Source organism: Anguilla rostrata, chromosome 15, assembly GCF_018555375.3.
Source record: "Anguilla rostrata isolate EN2019 chromosome 15, ASM1855537v3, whole genome shotgun sequence".
Classification (NCBI taxonomy): Eukaryota; Metazoa; Chordata; class Actinopteri; order Anguilliformes; family Anguillidae; genus Anguilla; species Anguilla rostrata.
The window spans coordinates 34,059,939-34,077,438 of NC_057947.1; the positions used below are offsets into that span (position 1 = coordinate 34,059,939).

Sequence of the window (17,500 nt, forward strand, 5' to 3'; positions counted from 1 at the left end):
TGGGCGAGGATGGGGGGGTGGGGCAGGGCGGGGCGGGGCGGGGCGGGGGGGGGGGGGCTGCACCTCCACCAGAGAGACAAATAAACTCTGTAGCTCGGGTGGGGGGACGGGGCGGGGGCGGGGGGGGGCCTGGCAGGAGGGTATTAACACAAACAGACATAAAAAGAGACGTTTTTTGGATAAGTTTTGTAACGTGTCTCCCCGTGGCCTCTAGGGATGGCCGTGTCAGAGAGAGGTGTGTGGGGGGCACTGGCTCACTGCCCCGGCCCTCCCTGCATGGTGCAGGTACCATTTGGTTGCCCAAGTCCCCCCCCCCCCCCCCCCCCCCGGCCCTCCCACTCAGCACCGCCTCATTAGAATAAAGCCCAGACTGCAGCTTTCGCACAGGAGGCCTCCTGCCTGCAGAGAGACTGACAGGACGTTTGGAAACACAAACCATATCAGAGTGTGTGTGTTGTGTGCTCCACGTACACACACACACACACACACCACCACACACACCACACACACACCACCACACACACACTCACACACACACTCACACACACACACCACACACACACACACACACACACACCACACACACACACCACACACACACTCACACACCACACACACACCACAACCACACACACACGCACAACCACACAAGCGCAACCCACACCACGCACAGCACACAACGCCACACACAGTGCAGAGTCACAAACAGTGACACTGCACAAAAGCATGTCCACTCCATGTCCGTAGGGGACCGTCTGGCCTGAAAATCTAGGCGGTTTTAACTCAACAGCGCCCCCTGGAGCCGGCCCCACCGCAGTGCGCTAATGAGCCGCGATTCCCGTAACCTGCTGTGATCAAACGCGCGGCGGGAGAGACCCGAAAAAAAAAACCACGACGACGCAGACCGCCAACCCGAGAAGAACGCGTTGGTCCCGTCCAGCCGACAGGAAGTCATAGCACAGGCATTAATCACCAAAGCCAGAGTCATACCTTCATTTGTTCTTCGGTGTTCTGTGGTCAACCACATCTTTACTGGAATCAGCTGTCGTAAGGGTTCTGAAATGCTCGTCCACCGGGAGGTGTGCTGTGGTTCTTTTTTTTTTTAGGGGTTGTTGTTTTAAGATTTAACAAAAGTGACCACTTTCATTATCCTCTCTCTTCATCTGCTCATTTTAACTGTTCCAAGCAGATGTTGCTCTGAATTCATTATTAATATTAATAATAGAGGAATTTAAGGATGACATCCGGCATGTTTTAAATTTCACATCGAAGCCCCCAAAAGAAAAACAGACCAATGTAAATACGATTTTAATTATATCCCTCGTTCACGATGTCCTAAGCATCTAACCTTTCACCAGAACATGCTTTTATCGTGTAAGAACTCAATAGAATGATGAACGTTTATCTGATATTGGCCCAAAGTGTTGCTCACTTTGACCCAACCCTGCTGCACTGCTGCAGCGACCCAATTTCCGGATGTGTTTATTGTGTTGAAAACACACGAGCAGCTGTGGTTACTCTCCGGATTCTTCTCTCACTTAAATGTAACCATGATACCGGCCGCCCAATCGGAAACAATGGAATCTTGCCACTGTTTGTGTCACAGTTAAGAGTATCCTTTTCATCGACTGAAACATTTCACTCTCCCCCCCCCCCCCAACAGAATGGTTCCTTCCTTGTGAACCCCAGCTGTTCCGGAATGTTTGGAAAAGGTAGGGTTACATCATCTTATTCAAGTTATGTTTACAAAAAGAGGGAAATAATATGTTGCTTTTTGTGTGTGCGTGTGTGTGTGTACGTGTGTGTGTGTGTGTATGTACTGTATGCATGTGCCTGTGTGTGTGTGTGTGTGTGTGTGTATGTACTGTATGCATGTGCCTGTGTGTGTATGTGTGTGTGTGTTTATGTACTGTATGCATGTGCCTGTGTGTGTATGTGTGTGTGTGTGTGTGTGTGTGTGTACTGTATGTATGTGCCTGTGTGTGTGTGTGTGTATGTGCGTGTGTTTATGTGCGTGTGTCTGTATGTACTGTATGCATGTGCCTGTGTGTGTATGTGTGTGTGTGTGTGTGTACTGTATGCATGTGCCTGTGTGTGTGTGTGTGTTTATGTGCGTGTGTCTGTATGTACTGTATGCATGTGCCTGTGTGTGTGTGTATGTGTGTGTGTGTGTGTGTGTATGTGTGTGTGTGTGTGTGGTGTACTGTATGCATGTGCCTGTGTGTGTATCTGCGCTCTCAGTGCGGGGTTGGGGGTTGGGGGGGCGTGTAGCGGGGGTCGCGTTACGGAACAGATCCATCACTGCGGTGCTGTTTGTCCGGGCAGCGGCCCAGACCTGGGGGGTCGAGGGAGCGAGGGGGGGCAGGAAGAGCGCGAGCGCGGGAAACAGGCCCGTCTTTGTGCCGCGCGTCCGCGGCTTTCCGTTCCCGGCCCGGGTCGTCCAGCGCCGGCTCACACTGGAGCCCATTAACACACACAGCGAGGGGGCGGGGGGGGGGGCAGGGGGGGACACACAGCGAGGGGGGGGGGGGGGACAGCAGCGGGGGGGGGTACACACAGCGCGGGGGGGGGGACACAGCGAGGGGGGGGTACACAGCGGGGGGGGGGGGACACAGCGCGGGGGCACGGGGGGGCGAGGCGGACGAGGGGGGGGGACACACAGCGAGGGGGGGGGGGGGGGACCAGCACGGGGGGACACAGCGGGGGGGGACACAGACGGGACCACAGCGAGGGGGGACACAGCAGGGGGGCACACAGCAGGGGGACACAGCGAGGGGGGTAACACGGGGGGGACACAGAGGGGGTAACACAGCGAGGGGGGGGACAAGGGGACACACAGACAGAGCAGAGGTGAAAAAGGGAACAAAATTCAATAATTATAAATATAATGAGATAACAGTGAGAGTGTAGGCCAGATGAGAGAGCAAGCAACAGTCAAACGGCACCAACCAATATAATCTACTGAACTGAAAAACAGAACAGAGCAGATGGAGAAAGTATTCCGAATATATTTTTTTTTAATGCTGAAGCAAAGCAACAGAGATAAGAACCAATCTGCTGACCTTGCCATCGCGAGTTCAGTTTAAGGCGACGCATTAGCCAATGACAGGCCACAGCGATGATGAGGACACCGTATGTCCTCGATGCCAAAGTAAATATACACCCGGTTTCGTGCAGCAATGGCTGGTGAAAGAAGAGCAAAGGAATATGAAAACTGCATCCAGCTTAACAGTCAAAGCCCTTCAATCCTCGAGTCACCGTGACGACGTGGCCAGGGCAGAGAAACAACCGCGTCAGAGAGAGAAAAGGTTTGGGCAGAACCCGTCTCCATGGGAGAGACGACAGGCTCGTGTTCTACAGCCGATCACAGGGGGTTCAGACGATCGCTGAAGATGTGCGTTCGGGCTTGGATTGGGAATTAGGGGCGACATAGCTCAGGGGGTAAGAGCGGTTGTCTGGCAGTCGGAGGGTTGCCGGTTCGATCCCCCACCCTGGGCGTGTCGAAGTGTCCCTGAGCAAGACACCTAACCCCTAACTGCTCCCAACGAGCTGATTGGTACCTTGCATGGCAGCCTTTGCTGAGAGTGAGAGTGATAGAGAGAGAGAGAGAGAGGGAGAGGGAGGAAGAGGGAGAGAGAAAGAGAGTGAGGTAAAGAGAGAGAAACAGAGAGAGAGAGAGAGACATGTTTTTGTCAAAATGTAAATGTTCAGAACATCTCTGCCTCCCACTCAGGTTGTTAAATCAATGCACAGTTTTTTGGGCTCAGTCGCTTATTTTGCTCGTAGCGCTTTCTGGCAGAATAAAGCAGCAGTGTGTGAATAAAGGAGTCGTATGAGGTTAGGGGGGATCGGGTGTGCCACCTCGCCCCCCCCTCGCCAGCCTCGCCAGCCTCGCCCCCCTCGACCCCCCCCCCCTGCCAGCCTCACCCCCCATACTGTGTCCTTAAAAACTGATTTACTTCAGTAAAAAAAAAATTTATTTGCCAAACTGTGTGAAGAAAAAAGTGCTCAGTATTTCTCTAAAGGTTGGAGTTGAAGGACCAAAGCTGATTAAATATAGGGAGGTAGGGATGGGGAGGGGGGGGGGGCATGGCAAGGGGACCAGTGGGATATGTCTGAGACAAAGGGTACGATAGCGGCATCACTAAGGACCTGAAAATCAGCCAGACCAGCAGCTGAGAGGTCAAAGGTCAAACAAATACTCAGTGTGCAGTCTACAGCAGTCTCTCCAAGGGCCCCCAGCCTGATGGCTAGGCCTCGCAGTAAGATAACTCAAGGTCCTCAGCCACTTACTTTCAGCAAGCCACGTTTGGTAAATGGACTGCATTTATATAGCGCTTTTATCCAAAGCGCTTTACAATTGATGTCTCTCATTCGCCAGAGCAGTTAGGGGTTAGGTGTCTTGCTCAAGGACACTTTGACATGCCCAGGGTAGGGTTTGAACCGGCAACCCTCCGACTGCCAGACAATCGGTCTTACCTCCTGAGCTATATCGTTTCTTTTGCTAGCAATATAACTGAATTCCATTTTCCACCCCCCCCTACCCCCGCACCCCCCCACCCCCCAAAAGGAAATTGCAAATGCGCACCAACAAATATGTAATTTATAAGGAGATGCATCCCTTGCATCAGCCATGATTAAATAAAATAGGTTTGCCGTGTGACTGGGATAGCAGCTGAATTGAAGCTTAGTTATGTAAGCAGTAAATATAGATCACACACTTCAGACACTCCCTCTCTTCCTTGTCGGCTCCTGCCAGTCAGATTCTAAGGTATTTTTTTTTCCCCCAAAGTAATTGCTTGCGATCTCTCCCTGGTCCTGATGCTGGTAAACACAATCGCGGTTGGCACACGCAGAAGCCGTGTGATGAAATAGCAAGTCCGCCTTTCTGCGGATATTAAAATGAACTACCTGCATTTATTTTTACTTATTTTTACTTATTGTTTTGTTTTTTTGAAACATTAATTAATTAAGCTTTGTGTTTACCGTAATATAATCTGCAGACATTTTTGTTGGCACATTTCATAACTGCACTGTACATTTTTAAATGACAGAATAATATTTTGAGGTCACCGTTTAAATAAATTAGCATTTTACGCGCGCAAGCGTTTCCGGCCAGCGCCAGGTATGAGAGAGCGCCTTGTGCGGAGAACCGGAGCCTTGACTGGTCTTTACTCCGCGTACGGAGAGAGAGAGAGAGAGAGAGAGAGAGAGAGAGAGAGAGAGAGAGGAGAGAGGGAGAGAGGAGAGGGGAGAGAGAGAGAAGAGAGAGGAGAGGAGAGAGAGGAGAGAGAGAGAGAGAGGGGAGAGGGAGGGAGAGAGGGAGAGGGAGAGAGAGAGAGAGAGAGAGAGAGAGAGAGAGAGGGAGAGAGAGAGCCAGCGTTTCGCTCGTTGTTTGCGGAAGTATCCGGTGATCTTCCCCCTGCGGGCGACGCCCGGGTTTCTGTTACAGGCTGAACAGAGAGGATTCAGAAAATGGCTCCTTAGCGATTAACTCTTCACTGGGCCGTTAAGTCCCAGCTGACAAAAAAAAAAAAAAGATGTCCTCACAACGTTACTGGAATGTCTTGTCGATGTTATAACGCCGCCACCACGTTGCGGCACACAGCCCTCTCCCTGCTCCGCACGTCAGACTGTTCACACTGCGCATTTCGGCTATGCTCAAAAAACGAATATTTAGATTGACTTAATAACAAGACCAGGTCAAAAGCTAGTAGTAATATGGCTGGACCGGCCGTCCAACGGTGTAACTTCATCACTCAGTGTCATTCAGTCACTCAGTCACAGACATTTGCGTTTGTAGGGCTGTTGCTGTCCAGCCAAAAAATATGGAAAGTGTTTGCATACAATATTATTAAATATATGTGAGTTCAACTGATGAAGTACTTACGTGGACAGTGGCGGCAGGGAATATTGTTATATAAGTATATTGCGTGCAACCACTGTCCATAATTTTAAGTAAATCTAACAATTAATTTTTTTTAAAGAGTACATTAAAAAACAAATGAAAATAACCCAAAGGAAAATGGAAGCAGTAGGTTTTTTGCAGACAGTTAGTGCATCTTCCCGACTGAGCAGAATAGAGTACACTGATAAAAAAAAAATCAATTTTGTTTGTGTGTGCAAGAGAAAACCCATAAGCACAGGGCAAACCAGAGCAAACCTCTCTCTCGTTTCTGAGTGCCAGTTAGTCAGAAGTGGAGTTTGGCACGTCGCTCTGCTGCTCCGTATCAGGGCCGGACAGCCGAACAGTCGAGCACTGAAGAGCTGCCAAAGACCAGCGGCAGCGAGCAGGAGAACGTCGAGTTTCTCATACATTTATGCACAGAAATAATTGCCTTGGCAGAATGAAAAGCGGACGGAAGTGAATTGAATCCCGGACCCGAGATTGCGTGCTTCCGAACAAAAAGCAGACAGGCGTCAGAAAAGCAATCAAAACTTCCTCAAGGTCTGATCGTCACCGTCTGAACAAAAAAATTCGTGTTTGTTTTTCAAAAGTGGAAATTATTCCCTGAGTGTAGCGTTACCTTCGCGGTCCGGCTGATGAGAAGCTGATTGGGCCTGCTGCCCGCTCGAAGCAGAAAACAAATTATTAGATTTAACACGCAGAGGTTTCGGGGGGTTTGGCTTCACCGTGCTGAAACTCGAAATGTCGGGAGGGTTTCTGGGGCTTTGAGAGGAACGGAGGGAATGCACTGCACGGTGTTTTAGCTCTGAGTGTGAATCCTGTGAACCTCGATGTGAATCCTGTGAACCTCGATGTGAATCCTATGAACCTCGATGTGAATCCTATGAAGCTCGATGTGAATCCTACGAAGCTCGATGTGAATCACGGGCTGATGTGAATCCTAAGCTGGATGAATCTCGAGTGATGTGAATCCTATGAAGCTCGATGTGAATCCTACGGAGCTCGATGTGAATCCTACGAAGCTGGATGTGAATCCTACGAAGCTTGATGTGAATCCTACAGAGCTGGATGTGAACCCTACGGAGCTGGATGTGAATCCTATGAAGCTGGATGTGAATTCTACGGAGCTCGATGTGAACGCTATGAAGCTCGATGTCGCACTTTTACACACACACAGGGAGCCAGATGGCCCAGTGTTCTGCACAGAGGGAAGAGGTGAGCGTCAGGAAGAAAAGAAAAGAAAAGAAAAACAGAAAAAAGCTTCTCTCCCTGGTCAGCTGCATACAGGGACTGAAAAGGGTGGGGGGGGAGGAGGGGGGACTTAGGGGGAAAACGAAGGAAAGCAAAAGAAAAGGAAAAAAGGGTGGGAGAGAGAAGGGGGAGAGAGAGAGAGAGACATGAAGGAAGAGTGACACAACATACAAAATGGTGGAATGACATTAGAGAAAGAAAGTATGGCTGGGTGGGTTTGTGGTGGTGGTAGCAGGGGGGAGGTATATTGGGATATTTAATGCAGGTCTATTTGGGTTTGATTAACAGAAATCTTTTTTATTTTTTATTTCCTCCTCTCCCTTTTTATCCATAGATGTAATTAAGAGGACCCCCCAAAGAGAGGCCCCAGTTTTAGCACAGGCTGATAGACACGGACGGGGTAAAATTAAAGACGGGGGGGCGTGATGGGGGGGGGGGGGGGGAACAGATAGCCAGACAGTGACAGAAATGCAAATCTAGCAGATTTGCATGCCACACAAACTGAGAGAGAAGAAAGGAGAGGGAGTGGGGGGGGACGATGACAAAAAAATAAATAAATAAATAAATAAAATACATTTTTAAAATGCTCGCAACTAATCCATCAAGGCCCCGGTGATGCTGGAGTGTTGACTGACTCGCAGATGGAATGCTGGAGCAGGCAGTCGGCGTGTCACAGTCGTCTGAAACGCTCGATTATTAAAATGGCGGAATGCGCCGGACCCAGAGGCGGGCCCTACCGTTCCAAACGCACCGGCGACGGCGGGATCGGACAGACGAGAGAACTCCTGCTGCACGGCTACGCTCAAACCCCTGAGCAGCTGGGGGGGGGGGGGGGGGGGGGGGCCTTTAAACATAAAGCACAGTGGTACTGGCTGTTTGTCCCTGGAGCTGAAAAAGGGGGGGGGGGGAGGGGGGGCAGGGGGGGGCTGAAGCCAGGGACTAATCACCCCCACACCTGGGGAGGGTGCTGTTTCCAAAATATTATTTTTAATGGCTGACCCCCCAGGTACTGCCTGCCTGCCAGGACTACCCTGGACAGTGGGCACTTTCACCACTGTGTCCCGTGCTGGCCCAGGTCTGGCCTTGTCCTGAAGAGGAGCAGCTCACCCCTGCTAAACCCCCCCACCACCTCGCCCTCGCCCCCGCCACCCCCACCACCCCCACCGCCAATTTAAACTACACATCCTGAAGCAGCGTTTGATTTCAAAATGCTCAGCTACAGCCCCAGTGCAGAGCACTCACCAGCTGGCTGGTATCCTTAGGTTTTAATTGAGTCTGGTGCTTGAAAGTACACCACCTTTGTGCCACATCCAGTGTTTTAATACTAAAACAGATTGGGTTATAGATTGTGTGTATGTGCGTATAGTATGCGTGTGTGAGTGTGTATAGTGTGTGTGTGTGTGTGTGTGTGTGTATAGTATATAGTGTGTATGTGTGTATGTATAGTGTGTGTGTGTGTATGTATGTAGTTGTTGTGTGTGTATTAGTGTGTATGTGTTATAGATATAGTGTGGTGTGGTGGTGTGTGTGGATAGGTTGTGTGTGTGTTGTGGTGTTGTGGAGTGTGGTGTGTGTGTGTGTGTGCATGTGTGATGTGTGGTGTTGTGTGTGTGTGGATGGTGAGTGTGTGTGTGTGTGTGTGATGTGTGTGTGTGTGGTGTGTGTGTGGTGTGAGTGTGTGTGTGTGTGTGTGTATGTGTGGTGGTGGTGTGTGTGTGTGAGTGTGTGTTTTGTGTGTATGTAATGTGTGTGTGTGTGTGTGTGTGTATATAAGTGTGTGTGTGTGTGTGTGATAGTATGTGTATGTGTGTGTGTGTGTGTGAGTGGTGTGTGTGTGTGGTGGGGGGGTGTGTGGGGGGGGTGTGGTTGTGTTGTTTTTTTTTTTTTTTGTGTGTGTGGTGTGTGTGTGTGTGTGGTGGTGTGTAGGTTGTGTGTGTGTGAGTAATGCGTCTCCCTCTCCTCTCCTCAGGCTGGGGCAGCTGCCCTATAAGACGGAGGACCTGGCCCAGCAGCTGCTGAGGGGGGCACCCCGAGACCGAATCTCTGCGCAGGACGCCCTGCTGCACCCCTACTTCAACACCCTGCCGCCCCCGCTCATGCACCTGCGAGACAGTGCGTACCCCTCCCCCCGTCCCCCTCACACACACACAGATGACATCATGGCCCATTACACCAAATCGCACGTTACGGTAACCACGAATGCTCCCCCCCCACCCCCCCCCCCCACATCAGAACTCTTTCAAAGATGGGTGCTGGATCTGGGGGGGGGGTCAGCTGCGGATTATGTCAAAATACTAGGCAGGAGATGGGTGTGGCACACGCAGGAGTACAATGGCACGTCCTGTCATCTCAGGGGCCAGAAGGCCTGGATTGGGGCATCTTCTCAAAAACAGTTACGAAGTAAATTAATAAAAGAATGAGTGAATGAATAAGTAGATGAATAAAATAAAGAGCAGATGATGGAGGCTGGCTGGGTTCCAGCTGAGTGCAGCCAGGTGCCCTCCCTCCTCTCCTCCTTGTTCATCCTTTCGTCCTCTCCTCCCTCCCTTCCTCCTCTCCTCCCTGTTCATCCTTTCATCCTCCCTCTCTCCCTCCCTCCTCTCCTCCCTCCAATTACAGCACATTTGTCTAAACAGCAGGAGCCTCAGTCTCTTTTCCCATCTCTCTCCTCCTTTCCCTCTCTCCATCCCTCACTCTCTCTCTCTCTCTCCTTCTCTCCCTCTATCTATGTATCTCAATCTCTCTGTTTTTTAAGCAGCAAGAATAGGCAAAGCAAGGCTTTGCAATCCCTGCTCCAGGGTTCCATTAAAGATCGTGATGACGAGCGAGAGAGGGGGGGGGCAGGCAGATAAAGACAGTGATAAAATGAGAAGGATGCAGGAACCCAGAGACGGAAGACACACCAAAATAAGAGCAGAGAGAAGCTAGTGTTGTCTGTGAGGCTGCAAGGAACGCGTTTGCTAGCCAGTATATATTTTCCCCCTGCTTGTTAGCGGCGGGGTTGAAAGCCGCTAGCTGGGAGACACAAGCTAGCGCTCAGCTAGCCTTAGCCGCAGCACATTCAGTAAAACTCTAAAGTCTTTTGCCCAGGCTTTGGTTATCCCTGTGAAGAGCCGGCACAGGAGCCAGGCGTGACCGCTGTCAAACAGCTTCAGCCCGTTTTGACCGAGCAGATTTCTCAGAACGTTATTCTTTTTCAAAATTCCGAGTCAGTGTTCTGGAACGCCATTGCTTTTCAATTTACCGGCAGTGACTGTGACATCAGCGTTCGAATGTTCAGTCAACGATCAGCTTCTGATCACATATTTGGGACCTCACGCCTTAGAGGGCTAACGCAGGAGCCTCTGGTGGGGCAGGCTTCTGGACTCTCAGCCTGTGCTTATTCCACGTTTGCTGTCATTACCGTGTGCTGCCAAGCTTGTTGGCAGTCCTCTCTCCGCCAGAGATCGATAAAAAATAATCAATCGATAATGATCAATAATCGATAATCGTAACCTCTCCTTTCCGCTTCACTCTTAAGTATGGGTGGCAGCTGCCATTAGTTTGCGAGGTAGCGCGGTCTGTTACTTGCTAAAAATAAAAATAAACAAACCTCCTGATTTAAAAGGTACGCTTCCCATCGCATGCAGACAGCCCCTTTGAAAATAACAGACTATCTATGAATCTCTCCTGCAGAAGACATGACGCTGTTTCACATGCAAATTCTCCCTCTCTCTCTCTCATACGCACACACACACACACACACACTCGCACACTCGCACACACACACACACACACTCACACACACACACACTCGCACACTCACACACACACACGCACAAACACACACACGCACGCTTCAGCCAACCTGTCTGTTTTTTTCTGAATGTCTAACACTCATTTCCCGGTCTGTTTGCCATAGGATACAATCTCCACACTGTGGTGCGGAGACGCAATAAGCAGTAAACAGACTGTAAAAATAGCCCGCCTCAGTCAGAACACCTCTAACTGGAACAAAACCGCCAGATCCGCGCGGAACACGGTGACACGCGCGGGAGACAAAGAGGAGATCATTATCCCCTCAGCAACAGGAAGGCTTTCCTGCATTTTTTTTGGGCTGATGTTGCATTCTGGGTAACAGCTGCTCCTGTGCAGGGTTTCTGACTTCCTCCCGCTATCAGGCAGACGCAGCGCAGACAGACTGTCTGACAGCGCAGGACCCCTAATCTTAAAGAGAGGAGACCGGCGGTCTCCTGGACAGCTGAGTACGGGAGAGCGAATGTTTGCCGGGTTTTTCCCCCGATGATCCGGCCTGTGTGGGGAAAAAAAAACAAGGCAGCCAAACACTTTCGCAATCAGACCGCAGTCTCACCGCCAGCTAAAGAGCGGAGAAGGGTGAATTTATGAATTTAATTACCCGATTCTCAGAGCTGCATCGCAAGAGGGACTAAATATAATATCGCATTTTGCACGTGGACTGTTTTCGGTTTTCATACTGTGCGTATTATTCAAACACAGACCGTGGCCTGAATGCAACCGACATTTGTCCTTCACCTGGATTCGATTTTGCAAAGACAGTTTTGGCTGGCGATTGCGGTCAGTCTGTGCTTGTGAAGAAAGAAATATTTGCAAACGTCCCCCCTTTAAGTTAAAGTTCATAACTTGAACTGAGCAAAGGGAAGGAGCAGTGGGGATGGATGAATGGGGTGGAGGTGGCCTTTCGATTCAGAAACCGCCATTTCTGCTGACAAAAAGAGTGGAGTTGTGCTGGCTCAGGGCAAACTTTCATTATTTCTGTCCGCTATCCCCTCCTGGAGCTTGTGAAGTTTTTTTGGACACGCTCAAACCCAAAGTGCCCTTCGCAGCCTTTCGAGAAGCCGAGGCATAAGTGGCTTCACAACCAGCCGCAGCATAAATATCACGATGAATAATTCAGAAGAGCGTGTGGTCGGACGGCTATGACGTCACATTCGAGGATAGCGTTTTTTTTTTTTTTTTTACCTGGGACGCCCGTTACATAATCCGCTTCCGAGCAACCTTTTTTTGCGGAAAATCGTAGGTGACATCGCGTCGACAGAGATCACGTGACGCGGGCTTCCGTAGCGGCTGCACAGCGTGCGCTTTCAACCTCGTTCTCTCGCTCACCGTCGCTTCGAAAAAAAACAAAATCAACCGCAATCCCCAAGAGTCTAAAAACACTTTCCACTTTTGTTTACAAAAATCCAAAGAATCTCTCTCTCTCTCTCCCTCTCCCTCTCCCGCCCCCCACCTCTCTCTCTCTCTCTCTTGCTCTGTATATTTTTATAGTTCTCGCTATATATATAATGTTTTATGGCAGTGTATGATAGATACGTGGGGCTGCGGAGCGTTCTGTAAGATGTGGCTGAGTTGCCGCACCGCTCTGTTTTAAGTGCCGGGGCCCCCGTCACTGGCGAAGAGACGCCTCCGTCTCTCCCTCTCTCCCTCTCTCCCCGTATAATGAAGCATCATTACCGTGACTGCACGCACCGTGTATTTATAGCGAGGGAGAGGGAGAGGGGGCGAGATGGGGGGGGGGACGCTAACTCCGAGACGACACGCGCACGTTTCTCCGTTGTGCCAGCGTTCCGCGTGGCTCCTCGCGTCGCCTCGCCGGGAGGGAGGGAGGGAGGGAGGGAGGAAGGGAGGGAGGGAGGGAGGTGAGGTGAGGCTCGGGCCTAATTATGCAAATGAAGAGACGACAACGACGGGGGGAATTCTGGGAACTAATGAGGGCTCATTATCTCAGCGGCGCTCGTCTGCGGAGAGGCCCGGCTGACAGCTAGGGCCCCCCCACCCCCCCCCCCCCACCCAACCACCCCCCCTCCCTCTGCGTCCTCTCTTTCACTCATCCCCCTCTCCTCTCCCACTCTTTTTTTTTGTATCTCTCCATCGCCGCGACACACGGTAAAACTGGCGCGCGGTAAAACTCATTTTTTCGACCGTAATAGGAACACAAAATTTCTCCTGAGCGGGTTGCTCATGGAAGCTCTTAAGCACAATAAGGAAATCTAGATTATTACATCACACGTATGGCGCATGATAATTATTTTGAAGAGGAAAAAAAAGACGTTGAGTGAAGGGGGAATAGACACGTGGCATATGATGCACGTTGAGATGAGGCTTTTACAAGCACCTCACTCACAAGATCTTAAACAATCATCCGAGATGCAATTTATTCCAGGACTCGCTTTGTTAAAAGTAAAAATATAAATAAAATAAAAATCACGCTGTGACTGGTAATTCACTGCAGTCCCCAGAGGAATACACACACACACACACACACACAGAGTCCCTAGATGACACATTCTCTCCTCTTTGCATATCCACTTGAGAATAATTTACACACACAGGCCCATGTACATGCCAACACACACACCCACACACACACACACACACACACACATAGACACACTCACACACACACACAGAGCAGAGACACAGTGGATAGGGGCCTGGGCTCATAACCGAAAGGTTGTGGGTTCGATTCCCACCTGGGCTGCTGCTGTTGGACCCTTGGTGAAGGTGCATAACCAGAACTGCTTCAGTAAAATAGCTATATAAATAAATGTATATGCAAAAACGTAACGTGTGAAAGCTGCCCTGCATGAAACCTTTAAATCTAATGATGAAAATGTCTGGAGTTATCCCTTAATTTGCCGTGTAGGTGTGTGTGTATAGTGTGCGTGTGTGTATAGTGTATGTGTGTGTCTGTGTGTTTGTGTGTGTGCGCGTGTATAGTGTACGTGTGTGTGTGTGTGTGTGTGTATATATGTGTATGTGTGGCTGTGTGTATATGTGTATAGTGAGTGTGTGTGTATAGTGTATACGTGTGTGTATGCATAGTGTGTGTGTGTTGTATGTGGGCGTGTGTATGTATAGTGTATAGTGTGTGTGTATGCATAGTGTATAGTGTGTGTGTGTGTGTGTGTGTGTGATAGTGTATATGGTGTGTGTGTGTGTGTGTGTGTGTAGTGTATATGTGTGTGTGTGTGTGTGTGTGTGTGTGTGTGTGCGTGTGTATATGTGTGTGTGTATGTGTGTGCGTGTGTAGTGTATAGTGTATATGTGTGTGTGTGTGTGCGTGTGTATAGTGTATATGTGTGTGTATATGTGTGTGTGTGTGTGTGTATAGTGTATACGTGTGTGTGTGTATATGTGTGTGTGTTATTGAGACATCAGTACCTAACTGTCTCCCCAGTCTGTCAGGCCCCTGCTGAGCCATAACAAGTGAAGAGGAGCTGAGAGTGGCGTCAGAACCGCTCTCTCCAAACGAGTAAATATTTAACGCACGTCGGTCAAACAAACGCTTCACTCGCCCGCAACGTCCAGGAGAGAAAACAAGCGCGTTACTCAACACTTGTGAGCCCCGATGCCTCATTATTTTATTTTAATAATCCTATAATTTCTCTCGCGGAATTCAGGCCTGTTCTCAAGGGCAGGCGTCCTGGAGCCAATCGCGTGGCTAATGTACATATCGCACATTAGCATTTCATTCCTTTGAAAATTACGGGAATGGGAGAACGGAGAGAAAAAAACAGAAGCAGCTTTTTTTAAACTTGAATTTTAACACGAATCGCACATGAAGAACATTTTTACGCTTGAGGAAAAAACCTCGTGGGAACAAAACGTTTTTTTTTTATTGTTGTTGTTTTTGCTGAAGCTCAAGGAAAAGGGGGGGGGGGGGGGACAAGAACGATGGTCCACCAGCAGTGGAAATAAGCAACAAAGACTGATAAAATGATCCCCATTTCATAGTGCAAATATATGGCAACAAAAAAAAAAAAGAATTTTTAAATAGCCTGAACAGCTCGCCGCTTGAATACACACCCACCACAGGGGGCGCCGTTGAGAGAGTAAATACCCCTGAAAACACAGAGAACTCAAGAGCAAGACGAAGCCGCTCCTCTGTGGTTTACCTCAGCGGGCGTCGCAGCATCAAAGCTAGCCGCGGGACAGGGGGGCTAACGCGTCCCAAAAGTGCGTCATCAGACCAGACGAGCAGATGGCGGCACAGATACGCCGATTTTTTCCCACGTCTCCTCGCGCTCACGCCGACTGCGGGGAAGAGAACCGTCTCCCACGGCAGGTAACTCCGCCAGGTGTGTTCCGGCGATAATCGGTTACATCACACCGGCGTTTACATCGCATTTTACGCATTTATCCAGACATGTATCCACAGCAACTTCCACACATTACTTTTTTTTAAAAATCACATATGATCCATTTATGCCCATGTATATTCACTGAAGCAGTTCACGTTAAGTGACCTCACGTAACCTCGCTGCGTGGTACAGCAACGACACCGCAGCAGGGAATCGAACCTGCAACCTTGTTGAGTTACAGCCGAGTTCTTTGGCCGTTACCCTATACTAGCCATGCTTGTCAATGCCCAAGCTGGCCTAGTCTAAGTGAGAGACAGCCATGTGATGCTGTCTGTCAAGACGTGAAGGGGGGGGGGGGGGGCACATGGGCCTGGTTGCCATGGCAGCCCAGGTACACGTGGCTCGACGTTCCAAAACGAGACAGAGACTCGCCAGCCCCCGACTGAAACCACCGCGAGAACGTCACAGCAGCCTGACCCAAGAAGCAGCCGCCATTTTATCCCACATCGCTTTCACGGATAGACTAGCCAGCCTGCTTCCTGGTCTCATCTCAGCTCTGAGAGTCCGCATCTCCCGCCTGCTTCGCCCTGTTTCTCCTCCTCCATCTTGCGCGGGATCAGGAAAATTACACATCAGCTCTGATTCTGTGGCTGGGGCGGGGCACTCCACTACGATTCTCACAGCAGAGCCTAAGCTAGCTGCTCTCTCTCTCTCCCTCTCTCCCTCTCCCTCTTTCCCTCCCTCTCTCACTCTCCCTCTTTCCCTCCCTCTCTCTCTCTCTCTCTCTCTCTCTCTCCCCCTCTTTCCCTCGCTCTCTCAATCTTCCCCCAGCGATGGTTACATCCCATCTCTCTTGGTTGCCCCCAGCTGAACCCCTGCCACGATGCTGTCTCTGTGTTTATTCGCCGTGATGAAAAGATGAAACGTATCTGTTCCCTTTTCCGCACGGTTCGGGCCGCGCCCCTCCCCATGGGACGGCCCGCGTGGGTGGCCTGTAATCACTGAAATAGCACCCCCCCCCTCACCCCCCCGAGCAGTCAGGCCTCACAGGGGGTGAGCTGTGCTCCCAGAATCCCACGGGGCCAGCCGGTACAGGCCGAAGACTCACAGCCTTCAGGGGGTTCAGACCCAACACTGGGCTGAGCACTGGACCCAGGAGAAGGGTCCCGCCACCTCCCCAAAAACACTGCAGGCGTGGTCACATGTCTCACAACGACCGAGATCAACCCGCCATATCAGGGCCACGTCTTCTCCTGTTCGACGGAGGGGAAACGAGTCTTATAACGGTCCTGTTTGCTCTCTCCCTCCCTTATTCCCTCTCACCTCTGTCCCCTTCCCACTGCCTCCATCTCTCTCTTTCTCTCTCTCCCTCTTTCTTTCTCTCTCTCTCTCTCTTTCTCTCTCTCCTCTCACAGCGGTGTCAGTGTTCAAGGTGCCCGGGGTGAGGTTAGAGGCTGAAGCTCGGGACATCTTCAGTCCGGGGAAAAGGCACAGACCGTCCCTTGCCCCCCTCACCAAATGCTGGTGACCCCCCCCTAGAACCGGACCCTCGATGGAGCACCAACCACCATCAGCATCATCCTAACCCCACCCCCCCCCCCAACCCCTTATCCATGTGCTGACCAATCAGAGCCTCTGTGTGAAAATGGAAGGAGTGACAGAGAAAGATTGTGCTGCGGATGTTCTTGTATAAAGGCCAACATCAGGGATAGGTCCCTCATGTGGGGGGGGAGCGGGGGGGAGTGGGGGCGGGTGCAGGGGTAGGGAGGGCATGGCCCTCGAACCCAGACTGATCCTGACCTTACATTCACCCTCAGGGGTACCGGCAGTTTACTTTCTGAACTCTCACCCCAGAAAAGAAACCACTAGTTTTATTAGTATGCCGAAGATAGAATATACTATTTATGCCAATTTCAATAATCTATTAATAAAACCTTATTAATCCTATGTTCATACTTGGAATCACACTAACCACCTCCCCCCCATAAGGGGGCGCTGTCTATCCCACAGCGTAGAGATTAGCCCATAGAGAAGCCCACCTTTTCTTCTTCCCATTCCGAGACATAACAGTGCAAAAAACCCGACAATCCTTTCTTTCGACCGCTGACCCCTTTCACACAGGCCTGGCTCTCTGGGAACTGTAGTTCGTTTGTCCTCCGGTCGGTTTGTCCTTCAACCAGCACGCTCGTTTATCAGTCAATGCCCGTCAAATCATCTCGGATTTCCCTGCCTGTGCTCC

General features: G+C 50.5%; 1 protein-coding gene across 2 annotated transcripts in view; it reads left to right on the top strand.

Moving 5' to 3' along the window:
• The window catches only part of cdk15 (cyclin-dependent kinase 15), a 48,604-nt gene that overhangs the window by 30,908 nt on the left and 196 nt on the right, over positions 1 to 17,500 (top strand). For both annotated transcript variants that reach the window (XM_064311260.1, XM_064311259.1), the window contains 3 exons: positions 1,664 to 1,712; positions 9,129 to 9,271; positions 16,677 to 17,500. The exon at positions 16,677 to 17,500 is cut by the window's right edge and continues 196 nt beyond it. In XM_064311260.1, coding sequence (XP_064167330.1) covers positions 1,664 to 1,712; positions 9,129 to 9,271; positions 16,677 to 16,789 — 305 coding nt within the window. In that variant the 3' untranslated portion in view covers positions 16,790 to 17,500. The remainder of the gene's footprint in view (positions 1 to 1,663; positions 1,713 to 9,128; positions 9,272 to 16,676) is intronic.